The sequence below is a fragment of the Bos taurus genome, chromosome 10 (genome assembly GCF_002263795.3).
Source record: "Bos taurus isolate L1 Dominette 01449 registration number 42190680 breed Hereford chromosome 10, ARS-UCD2.0, whole genome shotgun sequence".
NCBI lineage: Eukaryota > Metazoa > Chordata > Mammalia > Artiodactyla > Bovidae > Bos > Bos taurus.
Window position 1 is genome coordinate 27,445,839 of NC_037337.1, and position 27,688 is coordinate 27,473,526.

The window sequence follows — 27,688 nt, forward strand, 5'->3', positions numbered from 1 at the left end:
CTCATTGTGGTTTTGATTTGCATTTCTCTGATAATGAGTGATGTTGAGCATCTTTTCATGTGTTTGTTAGCCCTCTGTATGTCTTCTTTGGAGAAATGTCTATTTAGTTCTTTGGCCCATTTTTTTGATTGGGTCATTTATTTTTCTGGGGTTGAACTGTAGGAGTTGCTTGTATATTTTTGAGATTAGTTGTTTGTCAGTTGCTTCATTTGCTATTATTTTCTCCCATTTTGAAGGCTGTCTTTTCACCTTTCTAATAGTTTCCTTTGATGTGCAGAAGCTTTTAAGGTTAATTAGGTCCCATTTGTTTATTTTTGTTTTTATTTCCAATATTCTGGGAGGTGGGTCATAGAGGATCCTGCTGTGATGTATGTCAGAGAGTGTTTTGCCTATGTTCTCCTCTAGGAGTTTTATAGTTTCTGGTCTTAGGTTGAGATATTTAATCCATTTTGAGTTTATTTTTGTGTATGGTGTTAGAAAGTGTTCTAGTTTCATTCTTTTACAAGTGGTTGACCAGCTATCCCAGCACCACTTGTTAAAGAGATTGTCTTTAATCCATTGTATATTCTTGCCTCCTTTGTCAAAGATAAGGTGTCCATATGTGTGTGGATTTATCTCTGGGCTTTCTATTTTGTTCCATTGATCTATATTTCTGTCTTTGTGCCAGTACCATACTGTCTTGATAACTGTGGCTTTGTAGTAGAGCCTGAAGTCAGGTAGGTTGATTCCTCCAGTTCCATTCTTCTTTCTCAAGATTGCTTTGGCTATTCGAGGTTTTTTGTATTTCCATACAAATTGTGAAATTATTTGTTCTAGCTCTGTGAAGAATACTGTTGGTAGCTTGATACGGATTGCATTGAATCTATAAATTGCTTTGGGTAGTATACTCATTTTCACTCTATTGATTCTCCCAATCCATGAACATGGTATATTTCTCCATCTATTAGTGTCCTCTTTGATTTCTTTCACCAGTGTTTTATAGTTTCTATAAAACTATAGTTTTCTATAAAACTAGGTCATTTGTTTCTTTAGGTAGATATATTCCTTAGTATTTTCTTCTTTCCGTTGCAATGGTGAATGGAATTGTTTCCTTAATTTCTCTTTCTGTTTTCTCATTATTAGTGTATAGGAATGCAAGGGATTTCTGTGTGTTGATTTTATATCCTGCAACTTTACTGTAGTCATTGATTAGTTCTAGTAATTTTCTGGTGGAGTCTTTAGGGTTTTCTATGTAGAGGATCATGTCATCTGCAAATAGTGAGAGTTTTACTTCTTTTCCAATTTGGATTCCTTTTATTTCTTTTTCTGCTCTGATTGCTGTGGCCAAAACTATGTTGAATAGTAATGGTGAAAGTGGGCACCCTTGTCTTGTTCCTGACTTTAGAGGAAATGCTTTCAATTTTTCACCATTGAGGATAATGTTTGCTGTGGGTTTGTCATATATAGCTTTTATTATGTTGAGGTATGTTCCTTCTATTCCTGCTTTCTGGAGAGTTTTTATCATAAATGGATGTTGAATTTTGTCAAAGGCTTTCTCTGCTTCTATTGAGATAATCATATGGTTTTTGTTTTTCAATTTGTTAATGCGGTGTATTACATTGATTGATTTGCGGATATTGAAGAATCCTTGCATCCCTGGGATAAAGCCCACTTGGTCATGGTGTATGATCTTTTTAATGTGTTGTTGGATTCTGATTGCTAGAATTTTGTTAAGGATTTTTGCATCTATGTTCATCAGTGATATTGGCCTGTAGTTTTCTTTTTTGGTGGCATCTTTGTCAGGTTTTGGTATTAGGGTGATGGTGGCCTCATAGAATGAGTTTGGAAGTTTACCTTCCTCTGCAATTTTCTGGAAGAGTTTGAGCAGGATAGGTGTTAGCTCTTCTCTAAATTTTTGGTAGAATTCAGCTGTGAAGCCATCTGGACCTGGGCTTTTGTTTGCTGGAAGGTTTTTGATTACAGTTTCAATTTCCGTGCTTGTGATGGGTCCGTTAAGATTTTCTATTTCTTCCTGGTCGAGTTTTAGAAAGTTGTACTTTTCTAAAAATTTGTCCATTTCTTCCACGTTATCCATTTTATTGGCATATAATTGTTGATAGTAGTCTCTTATGACCCTTTGTATTTCTGTGTTGTCTGTTGTGATCTCTCCATTTTCATTTCTAATTTTATTGATTTGATTTTTCTCCCTTTGTTTCTTGATGAGTCTGGCTAATGGTTTGTCAATTTTATTTATCCTTTCAAAGAACCAGCTTTTGGCTTTGTCGATTTTTGCTATGGTCTCTTTTGTTTCTTTTGCATTTATTTCTGCTCTAATTTTTAAGATTTCTTTCCTTCTACTAGCCCTGGGGTTCTTCATTTCTTCCTTTTCTAGTTGCTTTAGGTGTAGAGTTAGGTTATTTATTTGACTTTTTTCTTGTTTCTTGAGGTATCCCTGTATTGCTATGAACTTTCTCCTTAGGACTGCTTTTACTGTGCCCCACAGGTTTTGGGTTGTTGTGTTTTCATTTTCATTCATTTCTATGCAAATTTTGATTTCTTTTTTGATTTCTTCTGTGATTTGTTTGGTTTATTCTTGTATCCTTGAGCCAAAATTAAACTGTCTTATATGGCTTTATAAGTAGGTCTTGGCAGTATAAATCTTCTAGCTTTATTCTTCAAAACAGCCTTGGCTCATCTTGATCTTTTGTAAATCAATATACCTTTTAGAATTAACGTGTCAATTTTCCAAAAACTCCTACTTGAATTCAGATTGGGAGTACATGAATATATATATGAACTTAAAGACAAATGGCATATTTTACAATTCATGAATCTAATATTTATTAGATGCTTATTTTGTCATTACTTGTAAATTGTTCCTTGCCTAACTTTTTAATTTTGTTAATTATATAAAGTGACTTTCTAGTATTGAACCATTTTTGCATTCCTACAATAAAATCAGGTGGTCAGAATGAGAGCTAAAAAAATACCAATATTTGTGCAAAGTAGTATTTATATAAATCTTTATTGAGAATTTTGCATTATTTGATTAGTTGAAAATGACTAGTAATTGTGCTTCTGGTAATGTAATCTTGAAAAAGTTTTTCACATGTAAATAGATATGTACAAGTATATTGTACAATCTTAGAATATCAGTTTGTCAGTAAAAATAAAATCATTTGCAGAATGTTGTTATGACAGGATATCACTTATTCATTTTCATATCATACACAAACTAGTAAGATGATAAGTGAACTTTACCTCTGCCAGTATTTTTTATTTTATTTAAAATGTTTGAAGCAAAATGATAAAAATGCACATACTTGTTAATTCTGAAAACAGGATGAAAATCTTTATTATAGTATTTTTTACTTTTCTGGATTCTTAAAATATTTAAAAATATTTTTCTTTGCTCGGCTAGAAACTCTTCTGTGTGGTTTTTTTTTTTTTTTTTCCAGATATCTTAAAAGCAATGCATTGTGTTACTATCTCTTCTTAGATACCTGGTATATCTTCCTCATTATTTTGTTTAAAAAATTCTGGCTAGCATTATTCATGTGTAAATGCATGTCATTCCACAAATGTTTGCTTTATACATCCAGAGTAATATGGATGTGTTCCCTGATAAACAGATTTCCTTTTGTTTATCAGGGATCTATAAGCCAGCAGCAAGCATCCATTTAGACTGTCTCTGCACTGAACTTCCCAATCTACTAAATTCATAGGCCCAGAGGAAATCAGAGCCTGTGGGAGAAGACTCAAATATTTGGACACTTCTTCCATCTCAGAAAAAAATAAGATGGGAAGCTATCTCAATTTGTCAACCATAGATCCATTTGTCTCAAAGACTGATAATGTTTATTATCTCTCTGTTCACCTGACTTTCAGCAGCAACTACAGAATGACTTCTAGATTGTTAATGCTCTATGCTCCAGTTACCCAGTTTCATTTCTCTTAGTCCTGCTTATAATTAGAAGACCATTTGGCCTTTCTTTCACTTGAAAGTGAAAGAAAGAAAGTGAAGTCCCTCAGTCGTGTCCAACTCTTTGCCACCCCATGGACTGTAGCCTACCAGGCTCCTCTGTCCTTGGGATTTTCCAGGCAATAGTACTGGAGTGGATTGACATTTCCTTCTCCAGGGGATCTTCCCAACCCAGGGATCAAACCTGGGTTTCCCATATTGTAGACAGGCGCTTTACCGTCTGAGCCACCAGGGAAGTCATTCACTTACATGACCCTTACTATTATTAGAGTTCAAGATGGTAGACCTTGTTTTTTCATCTATGGAGGATGAATAAATCCATTTCTCAAAATCTAAAAAAAATGGCAAGGAGCTTGCATATTCTCTCACCAGCTGAGATAATCACTTTTGTTAAGCCCAAATATGAGTTACATATTGATAGTTTCAATTTTCTTCAAACATCTTGGGTTTATGGCAGATATTCCTCATAATTTTTGTTAAGAAATTGTGTCTATCTCTTTCAAAAAAAACCGGATTTAGTGTTAATTCTTTTGTATCCTTTTTAAGCATTTCAGTGAATTTTAAGAAAAAAAGTTAAGTGACTATGCACTTATCTTTCAAATTCAACTAACAGACTTTCTATTTTGATTTTGTTTTAGGTAACATTTGCCAACAGCCAAACAAATGGAAAAACAAAATCACTCTGTAGTGGCTGAATTTATTTTGCTGGGACTCACTGAGTCTCATGAGTTACAGATTTTCTTTTTCTTCTTTTTTTCCATTATTTACATAGCCATTTTATTAAGTAACCTCATTATTATCTTGGTAGTGAAATTGGACCCTCAATTACAGTCTCCAATGTACTTCCTACTGGTCAACCTGTCCTTTATTGATATATCTCTGGCTTCCTTTGCTACTCCTAAAATGATTGGTGACTTAATTAGTGAAAATAAGGCCATTTCTTATGAAGGATGCATGGCCCAGATTTTTTTCCTTCACCTTTTAGGTGGAAGTGAGATGATGTTGCTTGTAGCCATTGCAATTGATAGATTAATTGCCATATGCAAACCCCTTCATTACAAAAACATTATGAGCCACCGTATTTGCATCAGACTTGCACTTTTCTCCTGGACTACTGGGTTTGTGCATTCTGTTAGCCAAATAGTTTTTATAGTGACTTTACCATTCTGTGGTCCCAATGTTGTGGATAGTTTTTTTTGTGACCTGCCTCAGGTGATCAAACTGGCCTGCACTGACACCTATGTCTTAGACCTATTAGTCATCGCATTTAGTGGACTGCTTCTTTGTTCTGTTTCATATTTCTGTTCATTTCCTATAGCATCATCCTGATAACAGTCCATCATCACTCCTCCAGTGGATATTCCAAGGCCATGTCCACTCTTTCAGCCCACATCACCGTGGTGGTATTATTCTTTGGACCTTGCCTCTTTATCTATATATGGCCATTCAGCCATGTTTTCATAGATAAGATCTTCTCTGTGTTTTATACAATTTTCACTCCCTTTTTAAATCCAATCATTTACTCATTTAGGAATAAAGACATGAAGAAAGCAATAATAAAAATAAAGACCAAGAATGTGAGTTCCAGATCAGCCTTTTAACTTAAATATTACAATCATCAAAGGCATCATCATTGTTGTTGTCATTGTAATCATCATCCAGGGACACAGATATAAGATTTTACACTGAACATAAGTCATATTTTGGGAAATTATTACTTCTTCCTACACAAGGATACATGCAACAAAGCATTCTGAATTGTACATCCAAGCGCAAATCATTCCAACATATTTTCATCCATTTATGTTGTAATTTTAAATTTTTCTATAAATTCTTAGATTTTAAAATTATGTTGGTTGAGTTCTAACCATGTCTAAGGCACTTTGCATGCATTTACTCTTAACCTCACACAATGAAGATAGAGAATATTATTTATATTTATCACCAGAAAACTGCACATTATAAAATTTAACAAACTTGTCACAGTTAAGTACTAGACCTAGAATCAGATCCGACAAGTAACTACAAAATCCATGCTTTTATAACTAAAAATATTTTTATCTAAATTTTAATTAGTATTCATAGATTTTTGTTTCCTGTCCTCTCCTTTACATGTCATAGTTCCCAGTAATTAAATCTTCCCAACAAAAGGTTAAAATGATTTTCCTTTGATCTGAAAGTAAAAAGAAACCAACAATTTCTGTTTCCTTATGCCTCTAATTCAATGAAAAAAGTTTATTAAAACAACTAAGAAGGTTGACCCATTGAGCAAGGTGTACTAATACTACTGGTACACAGCAGGGTAGGAAAAATCATGTTTGAAACTCATGTGATTCTCTGTGGTGCCTCACAGTATTTGCATATCAAGTAGTAAAGGTATGAAAATTACACAACCTAATACAAATTAGAATTTGATTCACTCCACCAATGGAGATCTTGGATGAAGACAAAAGAAGAATGTGATTAGTAGTAAAAGAAGATAGCCATAAATAAATGTTATAATAGTTTAACATTAGTAGAAAGATGATTATAGAAACTAAGACTGTTTTCTTCCAAAATATTTATGGTCATTGTGTATGTATAGTATTTGTTGACAGATTTCAATTTTTTGTTGTTGTTCATTATCAAGGAGTTGTTGGAGGTTAACTTTAGAATTTTGTCTCTAAGATATGGGATATTCATGTGGGATTATGACTAAATTAGAGAAAATACCAATACCTCACTGAGATGAACATAGTAACCTACAGAATTTTGTCTTTCCATTTGGAGAAAAGAGGGTGAATGTCTTGATTTGTATAAATCTTTAGGCTAAGACAACTGTTGTTCCTTGGTAGTTTAAATAAAGATAGATTGAGAGTATTAAACATTTGAGAAGAGAGAAGGCATGTATCGAGAATCACAGAATTTTACCCTGACCAGTAACTTAGGGTGCATATTTAATCAAGAATAAAGGATATTATATAAGTAATGAGGAATCTGGAGGAATATTTTATTGGGTCAGAATTCATAGTTGAAACAAAAGAGAAGCTTGAATTAAGCAGTTATTTTATTTTATTTTATTTTTATTTTATTTTTTAACTTTACAATATTGTATTGGTTTTGCCATATATTGAAATGAATCTGCCACAGGTTTACATGTGTTCCCCATCTTGAACCCTCTTCCCTCCTCCCTCCCCATACCATCCCTCTGGGTAGTCCCAGTTATTTTAAAAAGTTATTCAAACCCATTGTTTTAAGCAGGGTACATGCATTTTAAGCTAACTGTTATCATTAAATTAGGTACAAAAAATGAGAATATCTATTTATGTCTTTTAATATTAAATGATAAGTAAGTTTTGTTATTATTTACTACACAGATTATTTTAGGTACTCAATTAATCTGTGTGTTGCCTGGTCATGACATATGACATTTAAAGTTTCTGGAGAAAATGTGAGTTAACCAAAGACAGAGGGGGATCAAAAGCAGTTCTCTTCAAGGTCATTTGCTTTGAATAAATTGTTATTCAACAAATAGCTATCTCTCTGTATAATAGCTTAGGTGTGCTAAAGTAAAGAAGGAGAGGGAATACTTAAAGATTATATTATCTTATTTTAGCTCAATTCATCCTCCACAACTTCATTAGGGCTTTAAAAATGTTTCTGTGAATAAACCTTGGATTGAAGATCATTCTTGTTTTTAAAATTCATGTAAATGATTATAAAATGACAGAACTGATAATTATACCCACAATATGAACTTTTTCTTAGCTAAATCACAAAGTATTAATAAAAGAACAATGGAATACAGAACTGACAGTAAACTGGCCAAAATATTTAAAGTTAAGAAAAATTATTTCACAACACGGATTTACTCCCATCTTTATTAACAATGAATGTGACAATATATATTTGTACCTTGATAAATTAGCTAGTCATCAAAATTAGTAAAACACTAAAAGCTAAATATATAAAACATAAAATAAACCTCTGCAATTTTATTTGCAATATTAATAGTCAATGATAACCAATGGAAGGCTTTAAATTTTAACTAAATGTAGTAAAAAGTGTTTCCATTTCTTACTAATACCAAAAGAACAAAAGCCATATTCCACAGAGAAATTACTTGTATTTTCTGCCATTCTATAAAAATGACTAAGATGAGCAGTATGACAATAAATAAAATATATTCCTTATCAGCAAATGCTATTGAAAAGCACACAGAATCTATTTCTAATTATCTGCAAATTAAGTGATAGAATAAATTATGTCTTCGGAGGAGTTTTGCCTTATATAAGAGTTGAAAGATTTTAACACTTGTACATACAAATTCTCATCAATAGTACTGACTCATAATAAAAGCTAGTCTATTACAAAAATCTACAGTAAGCCCTTGGTTGAATAGTGAATTTGACTGGAATTAAATAAGAACTTGCAGATAAGATACAGATATGTCAACCAATTTGAAAGTTACTCACGACATTGTTGGCAAGTTATTGAAATGGACTGTGAAGCCTGCTATGCAAAGTACATTAGGATGATCAATATGATAACTGTAAAAGCAAACTCTTTTAAAAGAATAATTTACTGTAAGATTTTACAGTAAAAAGGGCAATGACAATGAAAACATATTTTGCCATATATTCTCTGAAACTCTCATAGCAAGGTAAATAAATTTTAAAAAATATTAGTATTTTAATGACCATAAAACAATTAGCTGTAACATTAAGTATAATATGATGTTTGAAGTAATTTAATTTGAATTATTCTTAGTATATCTTTACAATTTTCTATTTCCTAAATATATTAATGTGCACATAATATGCACTTTTAGGAGTAAGCATGTAACATGTATAGATCAATTTTTCTATTAAAGATGTAATGGTCAGAAAAGTCTAGAGATTATTTATCTGAAATAATACCACAAAATTGTTAGAAGGAAGCTAAGACTGTAGCTTGGGAATAATGTGAGGAAAAGGAAGCGTCCATTAAATCAAAGCTGTCTGCACTTATTATATCACAAAAACCCAATACTCTCATGACTATTTTAATCATTCCAATGCTCAAGGAAAGCAAAGCATATTACAGGACCAGAAATTAAGAGTGAACATCTCTCTTGATCATGCTATCACAGCAGCCCCAACGTTTTAACTACTCCCACTGAAATTTGGATTCCCAGGGCTCCAAAAAAATCTGCCTCCAAAGTGGTTCACATCTTTATAAAAGATGCAGAAAACAGTATCCAGAACCACATGAAGGGCATCACAGAGAGTGAAAATTAGATTTCTAATTTCGAATAACGTCTTGAACACATATGTTTCTCATAATGCGCCTTTACAGCAAGTAAGTGAAAACATTATAGAGGGTTAATTCATTACAAATTTAGTACACTGAAGATGGCATTTTAATTAATTCTGTGTTGACTGGAAGGAAAATACTACAGTTTTCAAGACATGGAATTATATACTTATTTTACAATGGACTATAATCAACAATTTCCATGAAAATTTAAAAGGTATATGCTCTCAAAATGATATTGCAAATAAATTTGGTGGTATATGGTAAGTGATTAAGAATGATGAATAAAAGTAAGAAACATAAATTCCTGAGCATCCAGATAATTCATGCTATCACTGAAAATAGTGGAAAAGCTAGAAACTCATATTATTTTTTGCAGTATAGGAATAGATTTCTTTTAATAAATTTCAGGTATACCCAGGATATATAAATAAGAATATCATAATTACAGTTGGAAAAGAAGCTGGCAAGGGAGAATTAATGAACTAGATATTTAGGTATTTAGAACTAGATATTTAGAAAATCACCGTTTGAAACTTATGGTTATTCCATATATACATAGGGCATTTTAAAGAATAAAGACAAATAAGCCCTTACAGAATGTTCATCTTCAGGAGAATAAAGGAAAAAGTGAATACTTCAGGAATCTCATTATGAGTGTTCAAAATAGTAATAATAATCAAGAAAACTATTTAACAAAATAGAGAAGAGCAAGAAGAGCAAGCAAACAGATGTCATTCAAAACAATAAATTTAAATAGGAGACTTTAAGAAAAGTTTAAAGCTAGATTGTATGAGATTGCAGTGTGACAATAATTGTCTCCTGGTAAAATATATTTGAGGACAAGCAGCTGGACAGTACTCCCTATTTAAAAACACTAAATTAAAATATTAAAGATAATTTTAATTTAATAATAAAAGCAAAAATGCACAACAGTTTTATTAAATGTAATCACCTAATATAAAATCACCCATTTAATACACATTTTAATGATTATTATTCTATTCACATAGCTGTGCAAGGATCACCACAATCTTATTTTACACAATCTTATTTTAAATCATTTTCACCACTGCAAAAAGAAAACTCACGCCCATCTCCAATCGATCCCAAGCTGAAGGGCCACTAATATGCATTCTTTTTTCATAGATTTGCTTTTTCTAGACAGTTAATATAAATGAAGTTACAAAGCATATAGTCTTTTGTGTCCAGCTTCTATTATTAAGCATATTTTCAGTTTCATCTGTATTTTAAGATACATACGTATAGTTTTAGAAAAAGGTGAAATTAGTCAAGGTAGAAATTATGCTTAGTTTATTTAAATGTCTATAATGAACATGGAGAAAATATTTGAGTTAGTTTTGCTTGTAGTGTTTTTTGTTCAGCTGCTAAGTTGTGTCTGACTTTTGTGACCCTGTCGCACACAGCACACAGGTCTCCCGTGTCCTTCACTGTCTCCTGAAATTTGCTCAGATTCATGTCCGTTGATTTGGTGATGCTATTTAACCATCTCATCCTCTGCTATCCCCTTCTTTTTTGTTATATTAAGTAATTTATGTCTTATATACACATGAGCAAGAGTAGAAATATTTATTTTCAACAATTTACTAAAACAAGTCTTGACTCCTTCCTTTCCTAATAGAGATTTATATGGAAAAGTCTCAGGATTATATAGGATTTATATGAGTAACTCAGATTCAACACATGCCCTCTCTGTGCCCATTCTGTGTCCAGCCATGAGCTTATACATACACCATCTCACCTAATAATCACTATATTTAGTCCGGGTGGTCCTACCTCTAAGACTTGGGAAAATTTAATTAATTACGGGGGTCTTGATTTTTCATTTACTAAAGAGAATAAATAATTACAAAATTCCATCCTAACTCTAATATACTGTGATTTTGTCTTCAAATTCCTGCAAAGTGCATCATAAATTGATTAAAGGTAACTAAAACAAAATGTGCAATTATTTAAGAGGAAGACAATTTTCTTCATTGATAGGATTTTTGTCTAACCTATATGATAACTTATTTCTTTTCATTTGTATAGTCTTTTTACCTTCATAATATAGAAGCAGGTATACTAAGTGCTGCTGCTGCTAAGTCGCTTCAGTCGTGTCCAAATAAATATTTTGAGAAAGCTTGCTTAAAAATGAAAGAGAGGAATAAGAGACAGAAATGCAGGAAAAGTCATCAACACAGTAAATTCCAGCTTTCCCTCTGAAATAAAAGGCCAAAATAAATCTTTCTTAATCAATTATGTTTAACTAAATTAATTTCATTTGCAAGTTTTTCTGTTTTTACTTTATTGTGGGAAATAAAAGTCAAGGGTATTGGTTCCCAAATTATAGCTGGCATATTCATTATTTTCTAACAAACAGTTATCAAGCCATGTCACTTCCCCAAAGTGCATGCAGTTATTGCAATTTCTGTCACAAAAGTCTCAACAGCAATATTTCTGGTCACTCTCATGATAGTCATGTAACACGATCGTTAGAGAAGGCATGGTGTGGAGACTGTCCTCTGCATGCCCCTCCCGGCCCACAGTACACCATTTAGCATCCACTCTGTACACTCCTGGAGGTTGACCTACAGGAACTACATCACTTTTCACTTTTATTTCCCCTAGTTTGTAGACACTGACTATTTCTTAAAAATATCGGAGGTAAGATAACAATTGAGATAATTAAGGTTGGATAACAGTGATAAGATGTTTCGACAAGAGACCGAGCAGAGCTGAAAACAAGGATAGATTTACAGGTCATTGGAAAACAAACATTTCCTAAGCATCTTTAAAACTTAATTCAGTCACTTTTCCAAATACACCACTGTTTCTACTCACTGTTATCAATTCTTTTCTTCTTATAAATCTTCAGTCTTTATGCCTTGTCCTTTTTATTTACTGACCATGAGTACTTTTTTTTTTAATTTTTACTTTTTAAAATGGTTTGAAGATAAAAACAAACAAGCTTGAAGCTGTGTCTTAAAAGTGACACTTGGAATTGGTTGCCGATTTTAAAAAATCTTACAACATTTTTCACAAATCATGTGCTAAATTAAATATTTTCTTACATGTCTCATTGCTAATTTTTGATTGATAATTAATCTCTAGATGGTAAACTCCTGAGATACCAGGTTCTGATTCCTTTTGTATAAGAAAAAAAAATGCATTTAATTACATAGAAGGATTACAAATACTTGTTGAATCATATCTGTTATGTTCATATAAATGAAGCATATTAATTCAATCAATATTTAATAATTTGACCATAAACATACATTCCTTTATGTTTGGAGGGAATATGGTGTTTTGCTACAAGCCCAGATTCTGGTGTGAGTAAGTCATTTAAAATATCTATGCCAAGTTTCCTTTAATATAAAATTAGGATAATTATAATAATGGGATTGTTATGCTCATAACAGTAAAGCTTGTTAACATATGTGAAATACAACACAGCTTATCACGTAGTGATCATATAATTATAATTAATTTTGATCACCATACATCCTAAGAATGACATCTAAAAAGCTCAGCAAAGAAAATTTAGTGTGATATATTGCAACCAAAGCAATATCTATACATTAGGATTGAATCATTTCACTATTTACTTCTAAACCACAACATGCCATTTGCACACAACACACAAACTCTTCACTGAATAATGATGATAAAAGGATTTGAGAAAACAGCTCCAATTAAGATCTGAGATTTAAGACTATTCTCATATCACCAATAGTTACTCATCAAATAGAAATCAAAAAATATTGGTGTTTTTGTTGAAGTTCATTTGATAAGTCGTGTCTGACTCTGCGACCCCATGACAGTGCTAACTGTGGCTTTTTAAAAAAATTCTCTTTGTATATAAAGAACATCTGGAATCTTCCCGTGTTGAATAAATGGATCTGAAAAATGGATCTGTAGTGACTGAGTTTATTTTACAAGGATTTTCTGCAGCATGGGAACTTCAGATTGTCTTCTTTGTGACATTCTCCTTGATCTATGGGGCTACTGTGCTGGGAAATGCGCTCATTATGGTCACAGTGACATGCAGTTCCACCCTTCATTCTCCCATGTACTTCCTCCTTGGAAACCTCTCCTTTTTGGATATGTGTCTCTCCACGGTCACCACACCCAAGATGATCAGAGACTTGCTCACTGAACACAAGACCATCTCTATATGGGGATGCATGGCTCAGATGTTCTTTATGCACTTGTTTGGAGGTGTTGAGATGACTCTTCTGATAGCCATGGCTTTTGACAGATATGTGGCCGTATGTAAACCCCTGCACTACAGGAAAATCATGAACCACAGGTTGCTGAACAGGTTTGTTATACTTTCATGGACAATTGGTTTTACACACACCATGAGTCAGATGGTATTAACAGTAAACCTGCCTTTCTGTGGCCCCCACATCATAGACAATATATTCTGTGACCTTCCCCTTGTGATTAAGCTTGCATGTGTGGAAACATACACCCTGGAACTGTTTGTCATTGCTGACAGTGGGCTGCTGTCACTCATCTGTTTCCTCCTCCTGCTTGTCTCCTACACGGTCATCCTGGCCACTGTGCAACGAAGATCATCTGGAGGCCTCTCCAAAGCCCTGTCCACACTGTCTGCCCACATCACTGTGGTCAGTCTGTTCTTTGGGCCGTGTATCTTCATCTATGCCTGGCCTTTCAAGAGTTTTGCCAGCAATAAAGTCCTTGCTGTATTTTACACTGTTATCACACCCTTATTGAATCCTATTATATACACCTTGAGAAATCAGAAAATGCAAGAGGCCATGAAAAAATTAAGGTTCCAAAATGTTAGCTCCACATAGAACTTTTAGATTTTAGAATTGTATAAGTAATCCAGCTTTCAAATATAATGCAAATATAATTTGAATACATATGCAATACATGGGGTTACTTTATTTTAAAATCATAACTGATGCATAAAAATTAATGATAATATATTTTAAATTTATACAATGCTGTTATAACATATGATAATTAGCGATCTCAGCAAAATAGACATAAAAATCATTAAATACTTTATGATACAGGCAATATATATTTGTTAGTGAAGAAATAAATATAAAAACATGGTGATTACTGTTAAGATATTACTTTAATTGAAATGGGTTGTTAATGACAGTCATAATACTATCATTTATACTCATTTATAAATGACTGTCATTTATATAATGATTTGTATCATTTGTATCAATTTGTATAAATGACAGTCATTTATACTATTGTTAAATGAGACACCCTGAACAAATAATGATTGAAAGAATTTGAACCAATGAGAGAAAATGTAAGAATAAAAAATTATATTTGACAGGATCATAAATATAAAATGCTAGATTGAACATAAGATACCAAAGGGAAAAAACAATAGAAGGGCAATTTCAATAGAACTACATAGAGCAGCCTTGAATTCAAATGCTCTAAGAAATTCCATTTGTATGCACAGTTGACTTTCAAACCCAAGGAAATAAAAGTATTAGCACATTTTTAAAATTTTATGTAATATACCATGTAACTTGTTTTTTCCAAGTGCTTAAACTATGGTTCAATTGTCTTTTAAGCTTGCAATTTTTACTGCAATTGTAAGCAAATTAACATTTGCTTGTTACTGTTAAGGGGAAGGGGGCATTTCTTGCTGAATTCAGAATCCCAAACTTATTGATGGCTAATCTTAAGTATTCTTCCCCAATTCAAGAGACTAAATATTTCTTCTTATTCTAGGCAATAGTTTTGAAATTACTCCTAAAGAGCATATAGATTTTTTTCTGCATTCAGTGCATCCTCAAGTTCATCCAGAGTGATGCTGTTAAAACTCAATGCTCGGATTCTTTACAGCATGTTGGTAGCCTGTTTCTTTAAACTGTGCTGCTGCTAAGTCACTTCAGTCGTGTCTGAAGTGGTTGGCATTTCCTTCTCCAATGCATGAAAGTGAAAAGCGAAAGTGAAGTCGCTCAGTCGTGTCCGACTCTTTGCGACCCCATGGGCTGCAGCCCACCAGGCTCCTCCGTCCATGGGATTCTCCAAGCAAGAATACTGGAGTGGGTTGCCATTTCCTTCTCCAGGGGAATCTTCCTGACCCAGGGATAGAATCCATGTCTCCCACATTGCAGTCAGACGCTTTAACGTCTGAGCCACCAGGGAAGCCCCATTCATGCTTAGTAGTTCACAAATGTCAAAATAACCTATAACATATTATTGACCAGAATGCTCATAAAAAATTACCAGTGAAACAGTTTTATACTATACCTAAAATTGTCCCATAAAAATTATGATTATTTCTCTAAGATGGCTATAATCAAAAAGGTGACAAATAACAAGGATTGACAAGGATGTAGAATAATTGGAACCCTCATATACTGCTGATGGAATACAAAATGGTGTAAACATTTTGGAGAAAATTTTGGCAGTTCGTTAAAAATGTTAAATATAGAATTACCATGTGCACTAGTTACTTCATTCCAAATACATCCTCAAAAGAAATTAAGGCACGTGTACACTCCCAAAGTTATACTAAAATGATTGTAGCAGCTTTCATCATACTACTAAAAATGTTAAAACAACCCAAATGTTCATCAACTAGTGAATGGATAAATAAAACATGCTATATCCATACAATGGAGTATTATTTGGCAGTAAAAATGAATCAGGTACTGGCATATGCTACACTATGTATGAATCTTGAAAACATTTGGCTAAGTTAAAGAAATGAGTCACTAAAAACTACACCTTACATGAGTCCACTTGTATGAAATGTCCTTTATAGGCAAACCCTTAGAAGTAGAGTAGACTAATGGTTGCCTAGAGCCGGGAGTGAGAGGGAAGCAAGGATGTGGTCTTTTTAGACTAGTTTCTCTTCGATGTTTTCAAGACTCATTCACGTCACAGCTTACCTCACTACTTGATGCTAAAAGTGACTGAGTAACATGAGAGGAGGAATCCCTGGACCATTGCTCTCCAACAAACACACCAATTTAACAGCAATTTGTGGACAGATTTTCTTTGTGAGAACTCTGAAACCAATTGAAAATCTCTTTTACCCCTGGAGGATGAAAAACCAGACTCACCAAATCAGGCAAGGAGATTCAGGTCTTGCTAGTCTTGAAGCTCTGACAGGTCTGTCACAGTCTGGCTGTCTGGGGGAAGACAGAGGACGTTAGCTGGGCCAGTTATATAATTGATTCTCCATAACTCAGCACAGAATGAGTGGATAAAAAATTCCAGCTCTCAGCTTCCACCTGTAAAGGAAAAGAGTCAATTTATGAATCTAGCATCCCAACTTCACAGAGGATTCCCAAAGAACTAGTCCTTATCTCACCAGGCAGGAGATGTGATGGTTCTGATAGAGTCCAGATGCTGGGGGACAATTGAGATGGCAGTTTGGGCTTCTAGATGCCAAAGCTTCACCACATACCCTACCATGGTCTGTCCACAGAGTGAGAAAACAAAAATCACTGCCAAGAGGCATGCTTCCTCCGAGGAGGGAAACCATTGGCAGAGGTCTCCAGAACCTCTGTTCAGGTTTATTGGTGAGGGACCCCTCCTGTGTAAGGCCAATCTGTGAAGACTGGCAGAGGTGCCTGCATGGCATAATGTTTACAGACCAACACAGAGCATCAACAGAGAACCAGGCAAAGATGTTCTAAATAAAGAAGCAAGGTGAATCTCCAGAAACTGACACTAATGAAACAGAGTTCATGATTTAACTGACTGAGAATTAAAAATAACTGTCATTAAGATTCCCTTTGGAATGAAGAGAACAATGCACGAACACTCCCTTCAATAATAGTCTCATGGCTCCTGCCAGAACATGACAGTAAAATCTCACAATTACTTTAGTATACAGTCTCTTTCATTTTTATCAGGCCCAGCGTATCCCAGGCATTATGCTGGGCTTCTACTCTAGTTATTATGCGCAAGAGAAAGTTAGTCCAGGCCTATTCTGAAGGAGATCAGCCCTGGGATTTCTTTGGAAGGAATGATGCTAAAGCTGAAATTCCAATACTTTGGCCACCTCATGCAAAGAGTTGACTCATTGGAAAAGACTCTGATGCTGGGAGGGATTGGGGGCAGGAGGAGAAGCAGACGACAGAGGATGAGATGGCTGGATGGCATCACCGACTCGATGGATATGAGTCTGAATGAGCTCCAGGAGATGGTGATAGACAGGGAGGCCTAGCGTGCTACGATTCATGGGGTCGCAAAGAGTCAGACATGACTGAGCAACTGAACTGAACTGAACTGAACTAAAAAGATGACCTATTTCCTTGCAGAAGCGAGGCCTCTGAAGCTCCTTGAGCAGGAGAAAGTTCAAGCTCTTACTGATGTTCACGAGTCTGTAGAATCAAAGTCTGCCAGGGCATTTATCCAGATGTACTCACTCCATATTTCAGGGTTTTAAATTTTTCCCTACCAGTGCTCTGACCTTATCATGACACACATGCCTAGAGTGTTTGTACTTTTTTGGATCTGTGTAACTGTAGAAGATCCCCTAGAGAAGGGAATGGCAACACACTTCAGTATTCTTGCCTAGAGAATTCCATGGACGGAGGAGCCTGGCGGGCAACAGTCCATGGGGTTTCAAAGAGTCAGACACTACTGAGTAACTAACAGTTTCAGAGGTGAAAGATATTCTATAGGTATACTTGTGTAACTCTGTTAGATCTTCAGTATCTTGCTTGTCTGTGTCTACTTACTCAGGAGACAAGGAACTCTTTGAAAACTACCAAAGAGTTTTTAAATCCTTACACCTAACCTTTAACTTCTGTTAGTTAATGGCTTTCAATTTCTTTTTATTTCAAGGCATCAATACAACGTACAATAATCAAACAACTGCTCTCTTTGTAGGAATTTCTCTTCTCTTCCTTTCAAATAAAAGAATCATTCACCTGCAATAGCATTCCTTTCCAACAGATTGTATTCCTAGATCACCACACATGAAATATTTAGCCATCAGCCAACTACACTAAGCCAGGACCTGTGTCCCATCTACCACTTGTGTGAATGCATGATCACTCACTAAGTCTTAGCCAATTCTTTATGACCCCATGGACTGTAGCCTGCCAGGCTCTTCTGTCCATGTAAATTTTCAGGCAAGAATACTGGAGTGGGTTGCCATTTCCTCCTCCAGGGGATCATCCTGAGCCAGGAATTGAACACGTGTCTCCTGCATTGGCAGGTGGATTCTTCATCACTGAGCCACCTGGGAACCCTACTATTTGCAGTGGAATCTTATTGGCCACCAGGTGATGAGCCAGCTACAAATCCCCATTTTCATCTGTTTCTCAGACCACTCCCAGTACCAACTATGTTAATTTAGGTCTTCTGAGAAATAGATACCAAGATGAGGTTACATTCATAGTACATTGACACAGTGGAATAAAACTCGGTAATAAATTTAAAATTTTTAAACTTGTACATTAAACAGTCTGGATACATCTCTAAGACTGTTATTTTAGGGAGAAGATACTCAAAAGCATACACATTGTAAGATTTTATTTAAAAGAAATTCAACATTAGACAAGACTGATATTACACGAGATAAATGATAATAGTCCTTATCTCTGCTGGTGAATGTCTATTGCAAAGCGGTCAAAGGGAAATTTTTGGTATGAAAACAATATTTAGAAATTTGACAAGTGTGGTAGTTTCACAGATGCCTGCACAAGGAAAACAAAATTTCCAAACCATACATTTAAGATTCGTTCATTTTAACATCTACAAATTATTTATCATGGAGATAATAGAATTTAAAGATTGGATTTTAAAAAATAGCAAAAATATCAAAGAAAGTTATTGGGTATGGTATTCTTTCAGTAGTTAATAAGAGAAAATTTGAGGGTGCTTTATGGAAATAATATTAATTATAATAGAGCAATATCTTGATTTGTTTTCTTACCAAAACCCTTTTTCTCCTTCTCCTAGGATGCAGCTATAAGCTCTTAAAGCCGATGTCTAATTCATTTTCCAAGGTAAAAGTAGGCATGGCAGAGAGGAGCTCTAGTTTTACTGGTCCTAATAGATATTTTATTGTTTTTTTTTAATATTCTCTACTTTTTGGCATTTTTGTGTGCTATATTTATCTCTAATTTTGCCTTATATGTTAAAATTAAACTAGCAGTGCACTAAAATTAATAGCTTTTCAAGTTTTCTATTTTTTTTTTCAGAAAAATAGATGTAATTCACTAGTAAATTACTTATTTTCTTATTCTTTCATTTTCCCAAGCACTAAGAGCACCATAAATGACCATCTTTTATAAATTAAAACATAGTTTAGAACATTTGACTTTTATATTAAAAAAATTTAATATAAAAATTTAATATAAAAGTCAAATGTTCTAAACTATGTTTTAACTTATAAAAGATGGTCATTTATGGTGCTCTTAGTGCTTGGGAAAAGGAAAGAATAAGGCAATAAGTAATTTACTAGTGAATTACATCTATTTTTACAAATAGCTGTGAAAAGAAGAAAAGCGAAAAGCAAAGGAGAAAAGGAAAGATATAAACATCTGAATGCAGAGTTCCAAAGAATAGCAAGGAGAGATAAGAAAGCCTTCTTCAGTGATCAATGCAAGGAAATAGAGGAAAACAACAGAATGGGAAAGACTAGAGATCTCTTCAAGAAAATCAGATATACCAAAGGAACATTTCATGCAAAGATGAGCTTGATAAAGCACAGAAATGGTATGGACCTAACAGAAGCAGAAGATATTATTAAGAAGAGATGGCAAGAATACACAGAAGAACTGTACAAAAAAGATCTTCACGACCCAGATAATCACGATGGTGTGATCACTGACCTAGAGCCAGACATCCTGGAATGTGAAGTCAAGTGGGCCTTAGAAAGCATCACTATGCACAAAGCTAGTGGAGGTGATGGAATTCCAGTTGAGCTATTCCAAATCCTGAAAGATGATGCTGTGAAAGTGCTGCACTCAATATGCCAGCAAATTTGGAAAACTCAGCAGTGGCCACAGGACTGGAAAAGGTCAGTTTTCATTCCAATCCCAAACAAAGGCAATGCCAAAGAATGCTCAAACTACGGCACAATTGCACTCATCTCACACGCTAGTAAAGTAATGCTTAAAATTCTCCAAGCCATGCTTCAGCAATATGTGAACCGTGAACTTCCTGATGTTCAAGCTGGTTTTAGAAAAGGCAGAGGAACCGGAGATCAAATTGCCAACATCCGCTGGATCATAGAAAAAGCAAGAGAGTTCCAGAAAAACATCTATTTCTGCTTTATTGACTATGCCAAAGCCTTTGACTGTGTGGATCACAATAAACTGTGGAAAATTCTTCAAGAGATGGGAATACCAGACCACCTGATCTGCCTCTTGAGAAATTTGTATGCAGGTCAGGAAGCAACAGTTAGAACTGGACATGGAACAACAGACTAGTTCCAAATAGGAAAAGGAAGTACGTCAAGGCTGTATATTGTCACCCTGTTTATTTAACTTATATGCAGAGTACATCATGAGAAACGCTGGACTGGAAGAAACACAAGCTGGAATCAAGATTGCCAGGAGAAATATCAATAACCTCAGATATGCAGATGACACCACCCTTATGGCAGAAAGTGAAAAGGAACTCAAAAGCCTCTTGATAAAAGTGAAAGTGGAGAGTGAAAAAGTTGGCTTAAAGCTCAACATTCAGAAAATGAAGATCATGGCATCTGGTCCCACCACATCATGGGAAATAGATGGGGAAACAGTGGAAACAGTGTCAGACTTTATTTTTCTGGGCTCCAAAATCACTACAGATGGTGACTGCAGCCATGAAATTAAAAGACGCTTACTCCTTGGAAGGAAAGTTATGACCAACCTAGATAGCATATTCAAAAGCAGAGACATTACTTTGCCCACAAAGGTTCATCTAGTCAAGGCTATGGTTTTTCCTGTGGTCATGTATGGATGTGAGAGTTGGACTGTGAAGAAGGCTGAGCACCAAAGAATTGATGCTTTTGAACTGTGGTGTTGGAGAAGACTCTTGAGAGTCCCTTGGACTGCAAGGAGATCCAACCAGTCCATTCTGAAGGAGATCAGCCCTGGGATTCCTTTGGAAGGAATGATGCTAAAGCTGAAACTCCAGTACTTTGGCCACCTCATGCGAAGAGATGACTTATTGGAAAAGACTCTGATGCTGGGAGGGATTGAGGGCAGAGGAGAAGGGGACAACAGAGGATGAGATGGGTGGATGGCATCATGGACTTGATGGACGGGAGTCTGAGTGAACTCCAGGAGTTGGTGATGGACAGGGAGGCCTGGCGTGCTGCGATTTATGGGGTCTCAAAGAGTCGGACATGACTGAGTGACTGATCTGATCTGATCTGATCTGAGTATGTATATATGAACTTCTCAGTTCAAACTGAAGAAAATTAGTCATCAAAGACATGGGTTATTTTATATGATGAGAGAGAGCTTCAGTCTTTTTCTTTGACAAGGTAATTTGTCAAATTTTGGGGGAAAATCAAATCTTGGGTCACAATTTTATTATAAATATATGTAAGTGTTTAATAAGAAGTATCCCAGGGGTTCCATTTATTTTAAAGTATCAAGTTATTAATTGAGAACTTAGTTGGCAATCAAGATCCAATGATGAATGGTGGTATATAGGGTTCTTTTTTTATAGTGAATTATCTCCTTTGATGATCTGCTTATTTCTTCAATACAAGCCTTTGACCATCTGGATCACAACAAAACTGTGGAAAATTCTTAAAGAGATGAGAATACCAGATCACCTTACCTGTCTCCTGAGAAACTTGTATGCAGGACAAGAAGCAGTATTTCTAACCTTACATGGAACAACCGATTGGTTCAAAACTTGGAAGAGAATATGTGAAGGCTGTATACTGTCATCCTGCTTATTTAACTTCTATGCAGAACACATAATGTGAAATGCCAGGCTGGTTGACTCACAGGCTGGAATCAAGATTGCTGGGAAAAAGAACAACCTCAGATATGCAGATGATAGTCACTCTAATATCAGGAAGCAAAGAGGAACTAAACTTCTTGATGAGGATGAAAGAGAAGAGTGATAAAGCTGGCCTAAAATTCAACTTTCAAAAAACTAAGATCATGGCAACCAGTCCCATCACTTCATGGCAAATAGATGGGGAAACAATGGAAACAGTGAGAGACTTTATTTTATTGGGCTCCAATATCACTGTGGATGGTGACTGCAGCCACAAAATAAAAAGGCGCTTGCTCATTGAAAGAAAAGCTATGACAAACCCCGACAGTGTGTTATAAAGCAGAGACATCATTTTGCTGACAAAGGTCCGTGTGGTCAAAGCTGTGGTTTTTCCAGTAGTCATGTACAGATGTGAGAGGTGGACCATAAAGAAGGCTGAGTGCCAAAGAATTGATGCTTTTGAACTGTGGTGTTGGAGAAAACTCTTGAGAGTCCTTTGGACAGCAAGGAGATCCAACCCGTCAATCCGAAAGGAAATCAGTCTTGAATATTCACTGGAAGGACTGATGCTGAAGCTGAAACTCCAATACTTTGGCCACCTGAGGTGAAGAGCTGACTCATTGGAAAAGACCCTGATGCTGGGAAAGATTGAAGGCAGGAGGAGAAGAAGATGACCGAGAATGAGATGATTGGATGGCATAACCAACTTGATGGACATAAACAGGCTTCAGGAGTTGGTGATGGACAGAGAAGCCTGGAGTGCAGCAGTCCATGGGGTTGCAGAGAGTCAGACATGACTGAGCAATGGAACTAAATTGAACCAGTGTAATGCTACTACAGAGGAATATTTTCTTCAAAAATTTCAGCTAGGAATAAACAAGAACAAGCAAATAATTGCAGAGTAATGAAATATTTCTAAGTTTAAAATAACATAAATTTAGGAACTAAAATAGAAGAAAGAGAAATAAGTTTCTGGAATGCTAGGAAACAACGAGCAAGCCTGAATCATGGAAGACATGGCTGGAGCAGAAGCTTTGAAAAGGCAGGGTAGTGCAGCAGAAACAGGCATCAGAGAACAACCTGATGGCTGCTTTTTATTTTGTATTTCTGCCTTCAAGTCATCTAGTAAATATGCCACTGAGACACCAAACTTACCAAGTAGCTCTCCTATGTCCCCTGTCTCTCATTTAAATTTTCCTTTTTTTGGTTTCTTCTCTGTTATTTTCTAAGCTGCTTATTATCTTCTGCTTTTAATATCAGAAATTTATGCTTAAATGAAATACAGTTTTAAGTTACAAGTTGTGTTACAGTGTCAAGTACTCTGTGAATTTACTAAAATATTAAAAGCTCTTTGCAGCTATTCATGCCTTATTTGCTAACCTGGATATAAACAAGATTGACTGTATTACAGCTTGTAAGAATGAAAATCATTTATTTTTCAAAATATAAATAGCACTTGTAAGTACTTATGCACTCAGCATAGGAACTCCTAAATACATAAAGCAAATACTAACAGACATAAAAGAACACTACAATAATGGTCAGTCAGTCAGTTCAGTTGCTCAGTCATGTCCGACTCTTTGCGACTCCATGAATTGCAGCACACCAGGCCTCCCTGTCCATCACCAGCTCCTGGAATTCACTCAAACTCATGTTCATCGAGTCAGTGATGCCATCCAGCCATCTTATCCTCTGTCGTCCCCTTCACCTCCTGCCCCCCAATCCCTCCTAACATCAGAGTCTTTTCCAATGAGTCAACCCCTCTCATGAGGTGGCCAAAGTACTGGAGTTTCAGCTTTAGCATTATTCCCTCCAAAGAACACCCAGGACTGATCTTTAGAATGGTAGGGGGCCTTTAACACACAACTTATATCAATGGATATTATTCTAGACAGAAAATCGTAAAGAAATATTGGTCTTTAATGACAGATTAAAACAGAAGAACTTAAGAGACATTTATTGAACATTCCATCCAAAATCAACAGAATATATATTTTTTCAATTGCACATAGAACACTCTCTAGGGTAGATATCAAGTTAGGCAATAAAATAAGTCTCAATAAACATAAGAATGAAAATATATCAAACACCTTTTCCAATAATGCCATAATGAAATTACTGATAATTTTCTTTGAAATATTAATAGTCATATAATAATCAATGGAAGGCTTTAAATTTTTCACATTATATATTAAAAAGTGTTTTAAAATGTTTCTTATTAATAGCAAATGAACAAAGCCACATTTCACTGAGAAAATACTTGTTTTTCTGCTATTCTGTAAAAATGGGTAAAATGAGCAATATGACAATAAATAAAATGCATTCCTTATCAGCAAATACCATGGAAAGGTACACACAAACCTTTTCTAATGCTTGCAAATGCAGTGATAGAATAAATTAAGTCTTGTGGAAGGGAATTTTGCTCATTGTACGACTATGGGAGATTTTAGCATTTGTATATGAGAAATTCCCATCAATTACAATGATTCTTGCAAAAAAGCAATATCTGTGCAAAAACTCTATATTAAACCATGGGTTAAATGATGAATTTGACTAGAATTAAATAAAGATTTGGAGATAAGGAACAGAGATGTCAACCAATTCAAAAGTTATTCAGGGCATCCCTACTTATCGAAACAGACTTTGAAGCCTGTGTTGCAGAGTAGACCAGAAATATCAATATGATTACTTTAGTAAAAGCAACACCTTATAAAACAAGAATTTATTATATTTTATTTTAAAAAGGATAATGATTATGAAAGGGTTTCCTAGGTGGCACAGTGGTAAGAATCCCCCTGCCAATGCAAGAGATGCAGGTTTGATCCCTGGGTCCGGGAGATCCCTGAGTAGGAAATTGCACCCACTCCAGTATTCTTGCCTGGAAGATTCTATGGACAGAGAAGCTTGGCAGGGTACAGTCCATGGGGTCACAGAGTCAGACACAACTGAGCACACAGCACAGCAGCACACAGAAATGATTATGACACTATTTTGTGCCAAGTACAAATATTCTCTCAAAATCTCATAGAAAGATATCTGAATAATGAAAATAGCTTTATTTTAGTTAGCTTAAAGCAGAAATATCATTAATGAATATAATTTTAAATAATTTAACATAATTTATTTCACTTCTATCTTTTAAAATTTCTACTTCTGGAATATATAAACGTATACATAAGATGTGCTTTTATACAATATGTGTAGATCCATTTTTACATTAAGGTTTTGATGGACAGAAAGGTTTTTTGATTATTCATCTCAAAAATTACTGCAGAGTTCTTAGAAGGAATGTAAGAAAAGTTCTTGGGAGTAAAGTGAGGAAAATGAAGTCTGTGTTAAATCAAAGCTATCTACACTTACTATATCAGAATCCACCAACACGCTCATGCCTATTTTAATCATTCCAACTTCCCACCAGGGAAGCCCCTCATATTCAAGAGAATAAAGGAAAATTTGAATACTCCAGGAAATGACAGGAGAGTGACAGCATATTCCAGGATCAGAAATTAAGCGTGAACATTTTCCTGGTCACACTATGGCAGAAGCCTCAGTGTCTTAACTACTCCCACTGAAATTTGGATTCCCAGAGATCCAATAAATCTGCCTCCAAGGTGGTTCACATCTTTATAAAACAGGCCTAAAATAGTACACAGAATCATATGAAGGGACTCACAGAGAGTGAAAAGTAGATTTGTCATTAGGAATAAACTCCTGAAAATGCTGCTCCTAATACTGTGCCTTTAGAGCAGGTAAGAGAAAACTTTACAGAGAGCTAATGCATTACAAGGTTCATACACTGAAAATGGTATTTTAATTAATTCTGTGTTGGCTGAAAGGAAAAGGCTATGGATTTTAAGATATGAAATCACATACTTATTTCACAATGAACTATAACCAACAATTTTCATGAAAATTTAAAAGGTATATATTCTGAAAATGATATTGCAAAGTAAAATATGGCAATAGATTATGTGATTAGGAATCATGACTAAAATTAAGAAAAGTAAATCCTGAGTATCCAGATAATTCATACTATCATTGAAAATAATGGAAAACCTAGAAACTCATGACATTGACTGCAGAATAGGGATCAAGGTTCAAGTGTTGGCAGAAAATGTAAATATGCATATATAATGACAGTTGAAGCAGGAGTAGGAAAGGTAGAATTAGGTAGACACAAACTAGATATTTAGAAAATCTCAGTATAAAACATACCATTTTAATACAATGAGATTTTAAATAAATCTGAAAGAATGAGAAGTCCCTACAGGATGTTCATATTAAAGTGAAAAGTCGCTTCAGTAGTGTCCAGCTCTCTGCAACCCTATGTACTGCAGCCGGCCAGGCTCCTCTGTCTATGGGATTCTCCAGGCAAGAATACTGGAGTGGGTTGCCATTTCCTTCTCCAGGGGCTCATCTTGACTGAGGGATTGAACCAGGGTCTCCTGCATTGCAGGAAGATTTTTTACTGTCTGAGCCACAGGGAAACTCTTCATATTCAAGAGTGTAGTTCAGCTCAGTTCAGTCACTCAGTCGTGTTTGACTCTTTGCGACCCCATGAACTGCAGCACGCCATGCCTCCCTGTCCATCACCAACTCCCAGAGTCAACCCAAACCCATGTCCATTAAGTAAGTGATGCCATCCAACCATCTCATCCTCTATCATCCCCTTCTCCTGCCCTCAATATTTCCCAGCATCAGGGTCTTTTCCAATGAGTCAGCTTTTCACATCAGGTGGCCAAAGTATTGGAGTTTCAGCTTCAACATCAGTCCTTACAATGAACACCCAGGACTGATATCCTTTAGGATGGACTGGTTGGATCTTCTTGTAGTCCAAGGGACTCTCAAGAGTCTTCTGTAATATCACAGTTCAAAAGCATCAATTCTTCTGTGCTCAGTTGTCTTTATAGTCCAACTCTTACATCCATACATGACCACTGGAAAAACCATAGCCTTAACTAGATGGACCTTTGTTGGCAAAGTAATGTCTCTACTTTTTAATATGCTGTCTAGGTTGGTCATAACTTTCCTTCCAAGGAGTAACTGTCTTTTAATTTCATGGCTGCAATCACCATCTGCAGTGATTTTGGAGCCCAGAAAACTAAAGTCAGCCACTGTTTCCCCATCTACTTGCCATGAAGTGATGGGACCAGATACCATGATCTTAGTTTTCTGAATGTTGAGCTTTAAGCCAACTGTTTCACTCTCCTCTTTCACTTTCATCAAGAGGCTCTTTAGTTCTTCACTTTCTGCCATAAGGGTGGTGTCATCTGCATATATGAGGTTATTGATATTTCTCCTGGCAATCTTGATTCCAGCTAGTGCTTCTCCAGCCCAGCGTTTCTCATGATGTACTCTTCATGTAAGTTAAATAAGCAGGGTGACAATATATAGCCTTGACTTGCTACTTTTCCTATTTGGAACCAGTCTGCTCTTCCACGTCCAGTTCTAACTGTTGCTTCCTGACCTGCATACAGGTTTCTCAAGAGGCAGGTCAGGTGGTCTGGCATTCCCATCTCTTTC

The 27,688-nt window shown here is 35.3% G+C and overlaps 1 protein-coding gene and 1 pseudogene across 1 annotated transcript; both read left to right on the forward strand.

Annotated features, from left to right (window-relative positions):
* Window positions 4,625-5,562, forward strand: OR4K57P (olfactory receptor family 4 subfamily K member 57, pseudogene; annotated as a pseudogene).
* Window positions 13,135-14,064, forward strand: OR4L1 (olfactory receptor family 4 subfamily L member 1). Its single transcript, NM_001390476.1, has one exon. The coding sequence runs from the start codon at window positions 13,135-13,137 to the stop codon at window positions 14,062-14,064; it is 930 nt and encodes a 309-aa protein (NP_001377405.1).
* Window positions 14,065-27,688: the final 13,624 nt, after the last annotated feature.